This window comes from Rhagoletis zephyria, unplaced genomic scaffold (genome assembly GCF_001687245.7).
Source record: "Rhagoletis zephyria isolate East Lansing unplaced genomic scaffold, Rhagoletis_zephyria_1.1 Rzeph_scaffold_03148, whole genome shotgun sequence".
NCBI classification, from domain to species: Eukaryota; Metazoa; Arthropoda; class Insecta; order Diptera; family Tephritidae; genus Rhagoletis; species Rhagoletis zephyria.
Genome location: NW_016160232.1, coordinates 30532 through 46499, shown reverse-complemented (window position 1 = coordinate 46499; position 15968 = coordinate 30532). Strand labels below are relative to the sequence as shown.

The window sequence follows — 15968 nt, the reverse complement described above, 5'->3', positions numbered from 1 at the left end:
AACTTCGTCGCTGGTGAAAGTAAGGAGCGCACATGGTTCTGGGGTATCTGGCAGTCACCCGACGAAGGATGCAGTGGGAATTGTAGGCTGTAACAGTGGTTCAGTGATATCCCAATGGCCCATAAGCTCGGGAAGCAATAATCAATATGTATAAAAATTTGGCGGTCCTTGTCTTATAAGTTATAAAGTTTCGACTCAACTGTTTTATGCTATTTTTTTATATTCTGTAAAATTACAAAAGTTTTGGATTTCCAAAGCTGCGTTTAAAAATAAAATTTTACAAACATTTGGCTAAGAAAGTGTTAAAAAATGATTGGCTGGGGATTCACATCACCCTGTGTTGTCATATTGGCAAACAGCTGATTAGTATTAGAGGTGCGAGTATCGGTTGTTCGATAAATTTAAACAAGTTTTACTAAAACGAGAAATTTAGCCATTAATTGAGCGAAACACAACTTTTACTGATAAATTTCAAACTTCAAATAATTATACCAAGTAATAATTTTCCATTATAATTCGCTAAATTAAATACGGTGATCAATCACTATCCCCGTATATGATAACAGAAACTATCGTCCATCTATCGATACCAAACGGCCTATCGCTGCCCCCAATCAAATAAATCAGAAAGTTTCTTTGGCTGCAAAGGTCATCTCTTTGTTTTCTAATAACAATTTTAGATATTGCCTAAAGTAAATGACCTCGAGTAATGGAAAAATGTGAAATCGGTGCTAAAAGTATACATATAACTTGTGCAATTGAAATATTTTGGTTCAAGCAGCTTGCTCACCAAGCTCTATTACGTTTTAATATCGGGGAGTTGCGAAAAAATTGCGCACCTAAAAATTAAAGAAAAATGTTATAGTTAAGAGGAATTAAATTAATATCTCCAAAATGGACACGCTATGCAGTGAAATCGGCTTAAACGCACAGCATTTGTGTGAAACTACTGTATCTGGTCGTTATCAGTTGATTTGTGATAAAAAATGGTTGCAGACTTTGGAGCAACGACGCAAAATAGCACCGTTCACTATTTGGCCCAAGTTAGATAAGCGCGCTCATCCAACTGATCCCCTGGATCATCCATGGACACGCATATTGCTGCAAACTTATCCGAAGAAACCAAATTTACAAGTATTTCCACTGCAACGCCATACAGGTGAATGTGGCCTAGACGCAGGCATAGATGCTGGCGGCAACTATCCACTTACCTATTCACAAGCGCTTGGGTATGTGACAAGCACAAATTTTAAAAATCTTTGGGAGGCGGCATACAAACGCTATCCTGGTGCCAGTGTGAAATATGTAAAAGCTGCTGGTAAAGCAGTCAGAACTTTAAGTTCGCCTTCCACATGCGGTCTGGTACTTTACGACGTTGTGTTGAAGGAGTTGATACAGCGTGTATATAATTGTCCGGTCATACATTGTCAGCTAGACCGGTTACGCGAAGGCTTGGATACTGTGAGCGTTGTTGGCGAGGATGTGGCTGGTATGAATCATATATTTATTTCAATACTTACATTTTCATTTACTTTCTTTTTCACTAACAGGTCCTGAGTGTCATGCAAATATTATGCCCGCTCTAATTACAATCGAAACTTCGACGCACTTTTGCGTAATCTTTTATCCGCCTGCCATCGTAACAAGTCTCTACGATTGCATTACCTATTCGCCGTCAATATTGGGTAAATCTCACAACAAATCGCTCTTTATCATTTACCAAATCATACAGCTCTCGAAAGCGCTACAAGCGTCTGGCCTCTTTTTGGGTGATATACGTCTACATGACATTATGGTGCGTGAAAATCTCTGGATACAAGTACTTCCACGGCTTGAGTGCTGCATACTGTCACTTAATAATGATGAAAATGCGGTACCATCACCTACCGAAACGGCGCATGGTGCAGAAGGAGACAATTCCGTGGTAATAGATGAAAACGAAAATGCCAGTTTTGTTTGCGATGTTTATGGCGATGACCCAGACGAAGACACAGCCGATTGCTCAAGCAACACCAAATTTGATCTACAGTTCGCGTACGACTTGGAGCAATTTACGTTGCGTGAATACTGTGAGATGTGGTGCAATGGTCAACTTTCCAATTACGATTATTTAACGATATTAAATAATGCCTCTGGTCGTAGTCTCGACAACCCTGCATATCACCAAATAATGCCGTGGGTAAGTGATTTTACAGCACGCAACGGCCTGAATTGGCGCGACTTGACCAAAAGCAAATATCGTCTCAATAAGGGTGATGTACACTTGGATTTGATGTTTTCGCACGCTACTCATCAGGGCTTAAATACGATTAGTAATCCAATAGCAGCTATTGCAAGCACTCAGGCACCGCATCATGTGTCTGACTTTCTTTCGGAAATCACATACTTTGTTTATATGGCACGTCGCACGCCGCAACACATACTCTGCCAACATGTGCGTCCCATTTGGGTGCCTGCGGAATATCCTGCATCTATACAACGCCTGCAACAGTGGACACCAGATGAATGCATACCAGAATTTTACTCGGATCCCATGATTTTTAAGAGCATACATGAAGATTTACCCGATTTGGAGTTGCCGACATGGGCCTCTTGTCCAGAAGATTTCATCGCAAAACATCGAGAAGCTCTGGAGTCGCAATATGTAAGTGAACGGCTCCAGCATTGGATTGATCTCAATTTTGGGTGAGTTGTAACAATCGAAACGTACTTACAGTCATTTAACCAAAATATTAAATTATAGCTACAAATTATCTGGCAAAGCAGCTGTAAAATCGAAGAATGTGTGTCTCAGTTTGGTCGATCAGCACAAAGACCTCTGCCAACGTGGCATTGTGCAACTTTTTACCACTCCCCATCCTGCTAAACGTTTCCCATCCCCATGGTTCAATAAGACACCACCACGTCTCAGCCAGTTATACGCACCGCCGCGTTCTCCACGTTCCGCCAGCTCCACGCTCCGTCCACACGAATCTAGACGTCTTGCCAAAAGCACGGAGAACCTCAACGCTCCCGATACAGCCGTTCCAATTGCAACCGATACTTCGGCTATGTCCACTTCCTTACGTCGCACTGCAGGATCATCCTCTTCGCCGCGTATGTCTTCGCGCGCAAACAACATTGCTAGCGATATGACTTCCAGTTCGAGTTTTTATCCTAGCACTAATTTTATTGATTTGCCAAAAGATTATAATCCTTGTGCACTACTCCAGTCGCTCGAAACAATGGAGACTTTCTTTGCACGCACATTTCCAAAGCAAAAGCCAGCCACAAATACAGTGGAGAAAATTATAAACAGTGATATGTTGTTTGAGGCTCACTCCTCGGAGAATTCGTTTACAAATCGTCTCTTTCTAGAGGGTGCATCAAATGTTGTGCAGTCATCCGCAACACAAAGCCAACAGCAACCCAAAAGTCTACTTGCGCCAAGTCCAACTACCCTGAAAAAGCGCTCAATTAAACATCTGTTAATGGAGAAACGGGAGCGTGAGCTTCAAGTGCTGGGTGGCCTCATTGTGGAACTGTTTGCTATGCATCGCCTGCGCGCAATGCTTATGAACGGCGTCAACGCCAGCATCGAGGACCGACTGCAAGCCTGCCGCACAGTGGCTAAAATGTATCGCCAAGATATACCAAAGTGTTTGCGTTACGTCGTCGCCCTGCTGCTGCAGCTACAGCGAGTCGACCTAATCACTGAAAAGGGGCTGCCATCGCCTTCAGCCACTCAATTACTCGAGCCAATTTTCGCAAATCAATTAATACCTTTTCCCTCCAATTTTTACCCAACCTATGCGCTCATACGCTCATTGCATCAATTCGATTTCAACGCTTCCTTGCTGGAGTTGTGTACCCATTTCAATTGTAATGGACGTGAGTGCGCGAAATACACCGACATGGATCGTCAGCGTGTCCTCTTCGAACGCAAAATAGCCGAGTGTAAGGTGATGTCTTGCTGTGCGTATATCGGCCGTTTGTTAGAACCTATTGGTTATGAGCAATTTTCACCCGTGGAATTATTGCTACCGCACATTATTGATTTGCTGTTGGATGAACAGACATCGATTTTAAGTGCATGGAATCTATTCGATCCAGTTGCGCAAGCGCTCGGCATTGTGAATACACAAAAGTACCTGTTGTTGCCCATTATGAAATTATACGATGTGGAAAGCTTTGAACGTGGCATGATTTCGGTACGCACACGTATAGCGGATGCAAATTGTGCAGGTGGTGGGCAGGTGCGTTTCTCCATGAGCAGTTCATTCAAGTCGCGAAAGTCCGTTAAGCTCTATCATCACAGTTTTCTTTTACGCTTAATTGTACGCTTCGGATTGAAGTGTTTTCTACACAATTTTATTGCGCCACTTATTGAGGCTGTTGGCGGCTACAAGGAGCCTGAAGATGGCAATGGCTTCCATTATCATAGCTCAACAAATGGCGAGCGTATTGGTAGTCGGAGAACAAGCCGAAATTTAAATTATGCCTCTACAGAAGAGGATATCTCTTTGACGTTGATGTCGACAGAGGAGGCTGAACAAAGCGTGGATGATGCAACGTTAAATGTGAAAGTACCGGGTGAGTGTGAAGATTACGTGAATATGGTTTTCGTAAATGAAGAATTATATGTTTAAACAAGTAAGAAAGTCTAAGTTCGGGCGGAGCCGAACATTAAATACCCAGCGCAAGTATTTAATATATGACTTTCACCTTTCCGAAAGCTACCGCTACATGGTAAGCCGGGGCGTATCAATTTTGAGTAAATTAGCGTCCTTAAATTTCGAAATATTGAAATTTTAAGCATTTTTGAAATTTACCGTTATATGAAAAGCGGCCTCAATTTNAGTTTTAGTTTCTAAAATATCGCAGTTTTCGTATTTCTTAAAATTACCGTTATATGGGAGGTAGGCGTGGTTATTGTCCGATTTCGCCCATTTTCAATACCATCCGTCCTACGCCCAAAAGAAGTTCACGTCCCAAGTTTCGTTAAGATAATTCAATTTTTACTCGAGTTATCGTGTGCACAGACGGACGGACGGACGGACACCGCTTAATCGATTTCTCTTTTCATTCTGATCATTTATGTATGCATTTGTCAATATCTATCTCGATTCGTTTTGCCTGTTACAAACAACCGTTATGTGAACAAAGTTATAATACCCTTGTGCACAAGTGCGCTCGGGTATAAAAAGCAGTCCACACATTACTCAAACCTAATCCTATGTAAAATAACCTAAACTCAAATGTTATGTCTATCGATATACATCTCGTTTTACGATATAAATGTACCGATTTTGTTATCGCTAAATTTGTTAATACATTTGATTATTTATAGGAAAATGTTTGTCGATTATTGATATTTTTTCCAATACACAATATATAGCTAAATATTATCGATAAATTTTTCCGATATGTTTCTATATTATCGATAAAATTGTCGATACATATCTATGCGTATTATATGTGTATAGAAATGTTTATCGATATAGTAATATTTTTATCGTTATCGATATATTGGTCAATATTCTTAACGATGCACGTATTGATATGTACCTGTACACTATTTTTTCATGACTTTTATCGATATGCCTTAAGTAGGTTATCGCTTATCGATGTTTATATATACTTCCGTTATCGATCAATTAATGAATCCATCCCATGAACAATCACTTCTCGATACACTTATCGATATGTACCTGTATACTATTTTCTCCTTGACTTTTATCGATATGCCTTAAGTAGGTTATTGTATTATAATTTTTCGACAATTTTAATCAATATATGGCGATTTATGTATTTAAATATTATATCAATATCGATATATGCAAATATATATTTTAATATTTCACGCTTCAAATTTTTCCCAAATGACTTTTATCGATAAACTGTTAACATATTGCTTTATATATCGATTCCGCTATGTATGATTTTCTTATCTGTGCTTTTAATTGTATCATAGGGATGGTTTTTACCAATATACTTGTAATCGATTGTTTTATTTATCGATTTCGATATTTATGACTATCTTATTTGTACTTGTCTTTGTTTTGTTTTTCCTTAGCAACCACCTCAGTGAAGCCCGAAGTCGAAGATGTCTTTAGCTTTGATGATGATGCCAATTCTTCGGATCGTATCTCCAATTGTGGTACCAGTGAAAATAAATCAATCGATTCATTTGACATGCGTCCAACTCCAGCCGAGGAAGCTAAAGAAGATTACAACCAAAGCGATACAGCATCCGAAAAATTAGCAATTTCAGAAATTTTCTATGGCTCAAAAATCTCCAGCACATCTCTGGAAGATGGCGATAAGGTTTCGTTGAGTAGCCAGTGCGCAAATGATTCACCCACCGCACAATTAGGCGCCAAATCGCCAACAATTGAAATACCTGCCAGCGCCATAAGACGCAGCTATCAACTGAATACCATCGATTGTGATATTGGTTCACGCAAAAGTATCGATTCATTTGAGATTATTACGCAAGCAGTGGAGGAGGAACGAAAACAATTGAAATCTCAACAAATTGCTGCTGCTGCTGCTGCTGACGCTGACAAGAAACAGATGCCCGACAGCAAGAAGGCAACCGAGTTGCAGTCGCAAGTTGCTTTGGACTCGCTGCAAGCCTCGGTAATATCGAAAATGTCCGAAGCTAAAGCGGCACAAAATAATCGCATCTCCGAAATGAGTGCAGAAAGTTTGATTTGGTTGGCACATCGTTTGGGACCATCACTTACCTCGCGTTATATTACCCGCAATTTGCTCAAAATGCTATCATTATGCTATGTAGGACAAGAGAATTTGCTGCCAGAAACTAGTGAGCATGCGGAGGTGGGCAACCTTAATTATTTCTCCATGTCCGATGCGCGTGTAGTGGGCGATCGCAGTGCAGCGCGTGTGCTGGAGTGTCTAATGTCCATAGCTGGTATGCCATTGATAATTTCTCAGCCTTTTAGTTTCTGTAGTATTTACAAATTTTAACAGCTTTATTCGGCGAGGAAGTTATACTGATGCAATATTTTCCACACATAAGTGAGCTAATTGCTTTGAGTGCAAAGCGCATAACAGCCAGTCTTGAGGGCGCCATCATAAGTACATTACAACTGCTCAAGTACTTAGTGCCCTGCTTGATGGATGCCACTCTAATGGAGCATTTGAAGGTATAAATACTATTGTACAACCTTCACGCTTACTTACCTCTTGTAATATTTCTCTTTCAGGAAACAATACTCAACACTATACTGCTGCCAATAGTGCGCTTACTTGGCTCAACACGTCTTCTCATGCCCAGCGGCTATTTGGGACGTTCTGTGTTGGCACGTAAATGGTTGGATGCAGTTTATACGCTCTGCGTACGTATCGGTCCTGATATGTCAAAGGAGCATTTATGCTTGCCCGCGCTTCGGCCATATTTCCTTATATTCGATAAGGCATTTGGTATTAGAGAACATTTTGAAAATTCGCCAAACAACCCATTATCGATATCACCAATAAGCGAAGTAGCGGCTGAAGACGGCGGCGCATATTCTAGCCGTGAACGTGAAGAGATACGCGACGTGTTTAGTCCGGCACTAGCGCACATTTCTTACTTGTCCTTCTTACGTTTTTTGGGCGAGGCTATAATGCAACGTACAATTTGCAATTTAGAATTTATTTTAACCCTTTGCCACGAGTTCGAGCAACCCAACTACATTTCTTTGCAACCGGGTGCTGGCAAATCAAACAACGACGATGCGGTCGACAGCCCATGTAAGAGTAAAGATAATTTAACGGAGCATGAATTGTCTGTGGCCAATAGTTTCGGCACGAATGTCATTGGCAACCGCATTGAAGTAGTTAGTGCTGTTGCGGCCGGTGCAGTTAAGCAATCGCAACAGGATATTGGACCAATGGAAGTTTTGGATATGGTCGCATACAAATTCGAACAAATACCAACTTTGAGACATTTGAAAGGCAATTGGTTGGCATACTGGCGTCACGAAATCAGTCGGCCCGATAAGGATATGATGTTGAATTTAAAGCAAATCAAATTGCAATCCTTTTTTGGTCACACAAATTCGGTGCGTTCGATTCTGGCATTGGACAACGAGAATAGTTTTATATCGGCTTCTAAGGTGAGTGAAGAAGTTTTATTTTGTAAGTATTGTGTGTACATATTATTTACTCACTTGTTAAATTTCATAGCAATTTATATTTTTTTTTTTATCATTCATTGGCTCAAAAACTACTACAGCGACTTAACAATGTAGCGTGTTCCTTAGATATCTGTAGGGAGATTCTCTAAGCAGTTAGCGATCCGAAAATTGTCTCCCTACTGGTCTCGTCATAGGCTCTAAAATAATAAGGAAGGTGGCGGTGGGGCCAATATTTTTAGAAAAATCGTACTTAATGCTTGATTTGATTCAAACTATGCAGAAGAAAATACTACAAAGAAGGAAATATCCCTAGCTAGATGCCGCTGTTATGAGTTAAGCTTTATTTATATCTTATGCCACAATTCACGCAGACTGAGTTGCGGGTCTTATCTACATAGTTATATTAGGGTTTCACAGTCGGCTTTTGAGCCAGTAAGATTTATTTATTTTTTTCAATTAATGTGTTCATTGAACTATTATACTGGACCGGTCGAAAGTATTCGACGAGATTAATCACACGTTACTACTTTCACCTGACACCTAGACCTGTTTATCATGCGAACGTGATTATGATCCTGGTCTGGAATGGTTTAGAGTACTTTTTTATATCCACGTTATCGAATTTAGGTAAAGCTTTTTGTAGGATACAATTTTGGCATTTTCTAGGGATATCAGAAAATCAGTCGGCCGCTGTGGTGTAGTGGTAAGCAGTGCGCGCTTCCACTTCGCAGCACCTGGGTTCAAGCCCTGGTCAAAGCAACATCGCAAAAAAATATAGAAAAAAAAGGTTTTTTCCTAACAGCGGTCGTCCCTCGGCAGGCAATGGCAAACCTCCGAGTGCATTTCTGGCATGAAAAACAGCTCCTCATAAAAATACAATCGCCGTTCGGAGTCGGCGTTAAACTGTAGGTCCCTCAGCTTTGTGTGACAACATTAAGGCGCACGCCACAAATCGGTGGAGAAGCTCGGCCAGAAACTGACATACATATGTGCAAGCGCCAATCTATTATTATTATCAGAAAATCTCGAGCTCCCGCGCATGCATTTTTTACAGCGGCACCATCAGGCCTACGCTACTTAACTAAGGTCATAAACTTTTAATTTTTCATGTGTTTTCAAAATTGTTTATTCATTTAAATTTCGTACTGGTTTGGTTGAAAAACGTGCTTTTATACGCAAGAAATACCGAACATTTCAAAATACTGGTGACAAAATAAAGCAGTAAAGACAAGAAAAAATACATACCACTTTCAGGACAAAACCGTTAAACTATGGTCGCTGCGCAGCGAGGGCGACGGACGTAAGACAACCTCCTGTCAATTCACCTACACAGCACACAAAAAATCCATACATTCACTCGCTTTCCTGGAGGCTATGCGTTTTGTGGTCTCCTGTGATTCGGGTGTACATATTTGGGATCCCTTCATTGGACGTCCATTGGGCGTGTTAGATGCGCCCAAACACAATCCCATAACCGTAGTTAAAGCACTGCCCTCACCCAGCCCGCTCATCATGGCCGGCACTGCAGAATCGTCGGTGAAAATAATCGATACACGTTGCATGCAATATGTGAACGAGTGGCGTGTGAGTAATACTGCAACACAGAGTAATGCCACCGTGCGTTGTCTAACGGTCGCTCCATCGGGCAATTGGCTCGCCGTAGGACTGTCTTCGGGTAGTATTGTTATGCTCGATACACGTACGGGTTGCATTTTAAACGCTTGGCGACCAATGGAATGCGATTTATTACAATTAGCTGCACCCAATGATCAGCAATTGATCAGCTCGGCGTTGGATCACAGTTTGGCAGTATGGCATGCAACGGATGGCATTTTGCACTATCAATTGAAGTGAGTTTTTCACGTTTTTATGATATCTATAAACATATTATGATATTTCTCAAATGTCTGCTTGCAGACCACCCGCCGAACCCGCTCATTTCCTTCAAACCATCGACTCGGAGTTAATTTATGCCACCACGGGCAATCGTGTCGGTATTTATGCAGACATTAGCAGCTCACATGCTGCACACACAGTCACCAAGTTGCGCGCTGAAACATTCCGCGGAGTGCTGACCTCGCTGGCTGTTTTACCGTTAAATCGCACATTCTTAGCCGGCAATGAAAGTGGAAATATTGTACTATTATGTTAGTACGTAAATGTTTTTAAATACATATGTTTTAAATTAGAATTATTGAAATCGCATAAGTTTTCAAAATAAAAATACCAAATATGTACCTACAAGTATGTACATACATATGTACGTATTAATGTGCTCATGTGCTTTCAAAACGTAATAGTACTCAATTGTGTTATAATATTTTTACTATTTAGTTTGACTTCTAAAGCAATACTAAATTTCTGTATCCAAAATGCTAGAAAAAACATACCAACAAATATGATTTAGTTGATTGATATCGATTTGAAGTATTTTGATGTGAACATTCCATTTAAATAATTCCATTTAATATTTATATAAGAGTGATAGAACTCTTTAGGCTAATAACTGTAAGTAAAAAACCTACACGTATATTATAGTTTCATCTATATTACAAAAAATCAAGCAAAAATATATACAATTTAATAAGACTTGTTTGTGAAAATAATTTTTATATTTTTGTTTGGTGATTGGTATATAAAGTGCATGGCACTATTACCTTGCTGCAGTCGAGGTCCGCATGCGCCTGTCTGCAACGCCAACGACCAGCCGAAAACTTTCGCAATCGGCTTTCAATCTGCTTAACTAAGCAACTACTCGTCGCCCGGTTACAAATAAATGAGCAGTTAATGGTTTCGGCCTGATCAATACATGTTCGAATATTGAAATCTCAAAGTACGGTGGCAAATCGCAAGAAGGCACATCGTGCTGTTTGTACCAATTATCGGTTTATAAATCTTCTCGCCAGCGAATATTTAGACAAGGTGCAGGAAAAAAAGAATAGCTGATATTTTTTTTTATTTCTATCTTTTAGAGATTTATATTATTCTCGGAATTTTTCTCCGGATTTTTGTTTTTTTAATTTTTGAGGTTCTTGCTTTTTCGTGCCTCTTCATTTTTTCAGGACATTTCGGTGATTTTCGTGTTTTGTTTTTCGAGATCTTTCGCGTTTTCGGGATTTCCTTACTTTTCCGGAGCTTTGCGGCCTATATTTTTCGAAATCTTTCGGCATCTTTCTTACCTTCGAAACTATTCCGGGGCTCGGTATTATTTCGGAATTTTCGGAATTATTTCAGGATTAACATCCATGTATACACGGGAAGGAGATTTATGTTACTTACTGTAACTTATATTCCTCACTAAGCGAGGAAAATTTTTATATTGAAAAGGCAACAGTTTCTCACAGAGAGCAACCATAGAAGCATTTTTAAAAAGGTTACTGTTAATCATTGACCGCTGCTGTATATCTCATTCGATAAGATTGACATCTGAATTGATTAATAGTTATCATCGGTACACACGGTATTCCAAAATCAAATTACTTTAGTCGAGCAATTCTTGTATACATATACATATGTACATATATGTATGTATGTCGGTGGGGTCGGCTCGAGCCCCGCCATCCTTCCCCTACCTGGCTACGACCATGTTTCTATGTATATGTATGCATGTTTATAATATATGCAATATTGTATTCATACATATAAGAATATACTCGCATGTATGTATTTGCACTTCCCCCCCAAAAAAAAAATCATCGAGCAATCGTGCAAGAAACAAGTTCAACTGCGCTCCTGTGCCCAGTGCTGGTTGCAGCAAGTTGGTTAGTTCAAATTCGTAATGCTTATTTTAGTTTACTTTTTTGTTGTGCTTTTTTCTTACGCGATATACTTATACACGCATCCAAAGCAGGATGATCGAAAACGACAACACAAAGGAGGCACTTGTAACAGCAGCGACTTCTTAAACTGCTGCAGTGATAGGGCGCTGTATTTTATACAGATTGCGCTTGCTTGCTTGCATACAACTTTCGATGTGCACTTATGGACAAACTTACATATGTACATATACTTATATACAAATATGTACATATGTATGTACATACATATCGTCGATGTTTTTGCACAACCGCCTATCTTAGGGCACTCAAATTTTACAGGAGAGCGAAAAAACGTTTTATTCATTGAAGGCATTGGCCTCGATAGGCGGTATTTTCTCTGGCTATTATTTTACAAATCTGTTGTTTTAATAACGATTTTTATGCATCAATCTCGATGCCCGGAGTTCAGGGTTACCAATTCTCATTTTTCCCTACAACGGCGATTTAGGCGGTTTTGCAAAAACGTCGACGATATGTAGCTGATGATGCATATTTTCGCATGTAGGATCAATGCAACGAATGCTGATGCCCAGCCTTTAGATGCCAAGTGCAGTCCGGTTTAAATATAATTTTATCATCTCATTTTTTTCGCAATAGTTTTATTTTTTTTATACGTTATTTTTATGAAGCTGATTACGAAACGGTGTTATATGTACAATGTATGTATGTATGTATGCACGTATTCATATTTTCTTCCTTATATGCATTTATTTTTGATTCGCTTCACAATGGTTATGTTACCCTGTTACCCTGAGGATTTACAGAGGACAATAGTGCGTCTAAAATTTTGCGACTTACTCACTAACCATTAAGCAGTGTTGGTTGGATCCCCAAATCTTGGAAGTCAATCGAAATTATTACCGTCCACTGGCAACACCAACACCTGCGGAAGCGATGACTGGGTGTTGGCGCCAAAGAATCGACAAAACTTTTATAAATATTTATATGCATACACTTATGTATGCAACATACATACATATGTATGTATATACATACATACGTTCAGATACGCAGTTTACTTCTTGCCAGGAAGAGTGTCTCGTATTTTTCCTTCATTGATTTTGCCCTAACCTTGATTTTAGGTAGTTCATTTTTGGTTTATTAGTTCGCTCAAGACTTATGTACACAGGTCCCACTCCTTTTTAATCTTGTTTGCCTTTAATCGAAAACTTCAATAGAATATTAGTAAAGGTGCAAAATGTACATACAGTATTGGACATATCTATATAGCACCCCCATTTCAAAGTGCTATTGTTTGCAACTTATTTTTAATTATTTTTTTTTTTAGAATTTTCAATTCAAATACAGTTCATTCTCTGACAAAACTAATATAAAACCGAAACCCAAAAAGAAAAAAAAAAAAAAAAAACTACAAATTTTAACCCAAATTTCAAACTTTTTTCAGAAGTGATAGAATTTTTTTCGAGTACGCAGTTGCAGCCCATTCAATTCTAGTCTGATAATGTGCAAGTTTCAAGTCGCTAAAAATTACCATTGATTTTTTAAATTTTTTTTTTTGTCCCATTTGCTTCCATATCACGAATAAACACAGTTCATTTTTATATGGAAGAAACTCGCAACACCTTCGGCGAAAAAAATTCTAAAAATCAACGGTAACTTTTAACTACTTGAAACTTGTACATTACTAGACTCAAATTGAGTGGGCTATAAAACTGTGTACTCGAAAAATCCTAACACTTCAGAAAAAAAGTTTGAAATTTAAGTGAACATTTTTCGTGTTTTTTTTTTGTAAGTCTTTGGAAAACTTTTAACCTTGGGTTAACTATGGGTTTTGTTATATAATAAACTGTTTTATTAAAAATTCCTAAAAGTAAATAAATAAACATGAGTGGCCAACAATATCAATTTGAAATGGGGGTGCTATTGTATTAGCCAATACTGTACATCCCTCCCCAGTGTGCCTCGAAAAAAACATACAAAAACGGTTTCAGTCAGAGCTTTTTCTTAATTAACGCTTTTCTGTGGCAGCTGTATTACTTAGGACCAAGTACCGTAACTGTTATGATCACATAATTTAACCGTTAAAATTTAATTTCTATTTTTCCGATCAAATTTGGCGGTTATTTTAAGATTTTTTTTCGATAAATTTTTGAGCGTTTTTTATTTGTGTTTTTTTTTTTGGTCATATTACAATCGTTATTTTCACATTTAACTCGGTCATAAAAACGCAGTCGCAATCATAAAGGTTAAAAATGATCGAAAGAAATAAAAATCCATGATCGAAAAAATAAAAATCACAAAATACCGATAAATTTTGAATTTTATATGGAAATTTACAGAAAATAAAAAATCATTTTCCATTTAAATTGCTGGTGAAATCGGCTGTAAGTTTTTCCACATGAAATTAATTTTACAATTTATAATTTATATTTGAATTGAAATAATTGACTTACTTTACTCTATAACCTCCTCCAAGCGGACTCGAGAACCTGCGATCTCAAAACTCGAAGCAGTAGTCTTCACGCAACGCCACAGCCGACATTTGCCAGAAAAGCAATTAACTGCGTTTTAGCTTTAGCTTTAACATTTCAAGGTCAGAAGTCGCGTTATTTATATGTATATAGGTATGCACATTAGGGTGGTCCCGAAACAGTAAAGTCAGAATTGTAATGCTCTCACTCCCTAGGATTGTTCTATATCGAAAAAAGTATACCCCTATTTTTCATTTTGAAATCAAAAAATATTTAGAGGTCGCTCAAAGCGCACAACACTTTCCGTGTATTTTTATATGAGAAAAAAACAACTTTTCGGAGAAATGGTATAGAATTCTTGAAAATCAATATTTTTCGATCGGAAAACTCTGGTTCTCTTCACGAGACTTACAACAATAATACCCAATTGTTTATTATTAATTAATTATTATTAATCGTATCCGTGATCGCCTTCGTATGCATGTTCGTCTTTGAATTCATTTTCGTGTTTGGGTCCGCCATCGTAATCATATTCGTCTTTGTCTTAGGTTTAGTCTTAGGCTTAGTATTAGTTCTAAAGGTTAAGAATGTCACATATTTACTTATATCTTTTAGAGAGAGCTGAGGATTTTTAGCTCGCTACCGCTGCTTAAGAAAAACACCAAAAGCTAAGCTTTCTAAAAAAAAAATAAAATAAAATAAAAATTTTGTGTTATTTTCTCAGCAAAATATAAAACTCAAACAATAATGATTATTTTTTGAATAATAAATAAAACTCGGTAAATAATCATTAAAAATTATTATTTTTTAATTAAAGTTATAACCGTTACGGCTCCTGGGTACCGCACGATATCTGCCTTAATATTTTATCAATAATTGAGAAATCATCTTACTGAGGGTAATTTTGATCAAAAATTCAAAATAAGAATATTTGATGCTTACATTTATTTTGCGGTTATAGTTCCATTGCACCGAAAATAGTTCGGATACTTCGACATTGTACTTTCTGTGTTCAGAAACCATAACGTCCCCGGTCTGAAAATGAAACATTGACGCACGCAGGTGCAATTTACGAAAATCGGCAATTAGCCATGCGACTAGTCGCTGTGTTGTTGGCTTGAACGTGTGTTGTTGGTGAAATTGTTGGGCCAAAAGATTTAAATAAAATAAAATAAAATGGTTTGAATCGGGACGAAGTTCGTCGATTCCGCTATTGTTTATTTAAAACTGCGTTTTATATAGTATTTATGTCATCAATCACATTTGAAAAAAAAAAAACTTAAATACAAATACAGCATTATTATCAAAAAATTAGCGCTCACAAAGCCGTTCTGTGTCGCTTACAACATTTAATTCATTCACTTTTCCACCGGCTGGCTAACAAAAATTTCACGACAAACAGAGAAATTTTATAGCCCACAGTCGTGAGGAGAGAAAAAATCGCATGATGGAATTTGGGGAATCCGAAATGTTCAAAGAATTGTTGCATGATATGCCATTTATACCAAGGCAACATGGCCGATAGCAGCTGGCGCCGTCATGCGAGCACACAGCACAAAGCACAGTAAAGCGCAAACGAAATGATGTGTGGT

At 38.3% G+C, this 15968-nt stretch overlaps 1 protein-coding gene across 2 annotated transcripts in view; it reads left to right on the top strand.

Annotated features, from left to right (window-relative positions):
• The first annotated feature begins 473 nt into the window (after positions 1-473).
• The window catches only part of Wdr81 (WD repeat domain 81), a 34193-nt gene continuing 18698 nt past the window's right edge, over positions 474-15968 (top strand). Inside the window, exons 1-8 of one of the 2 annotated variants that reach the window (XM_017623342.1) lie at positions 474-1489; positions 1551-2685; positions 2744-4572; positions 6056-6916; positions 6976-7151; positions 7212-8105; positions 9381-9976; positions 10044-10824. In XM_017623342.1, the coding sequence (XP_017478831.1) occupies positions 895-1489; positions 1551-2685; positions 2744-4572; positions 6056-6916; positions 6976-7151; positions 7212-8105; positions 9381-9976; positions 10044-10278 (6321 nt within the window). In that variant the 5' untranslated portion in view covers positions 474-894 and the 3' untranslated portion in view covers positions 10279-10824. Of the gene's footprint in view, positions 1490-1550; positions 2686-2743; positions 4573-6055; positions 6917-6975; positions 7152-7211; positions 8106-9380; positions 9977-10043; positions 10825-15968 lie in introns of those variants that run through there. The other variant, XM_017623343.1, reaches the window with a different exon arrangement.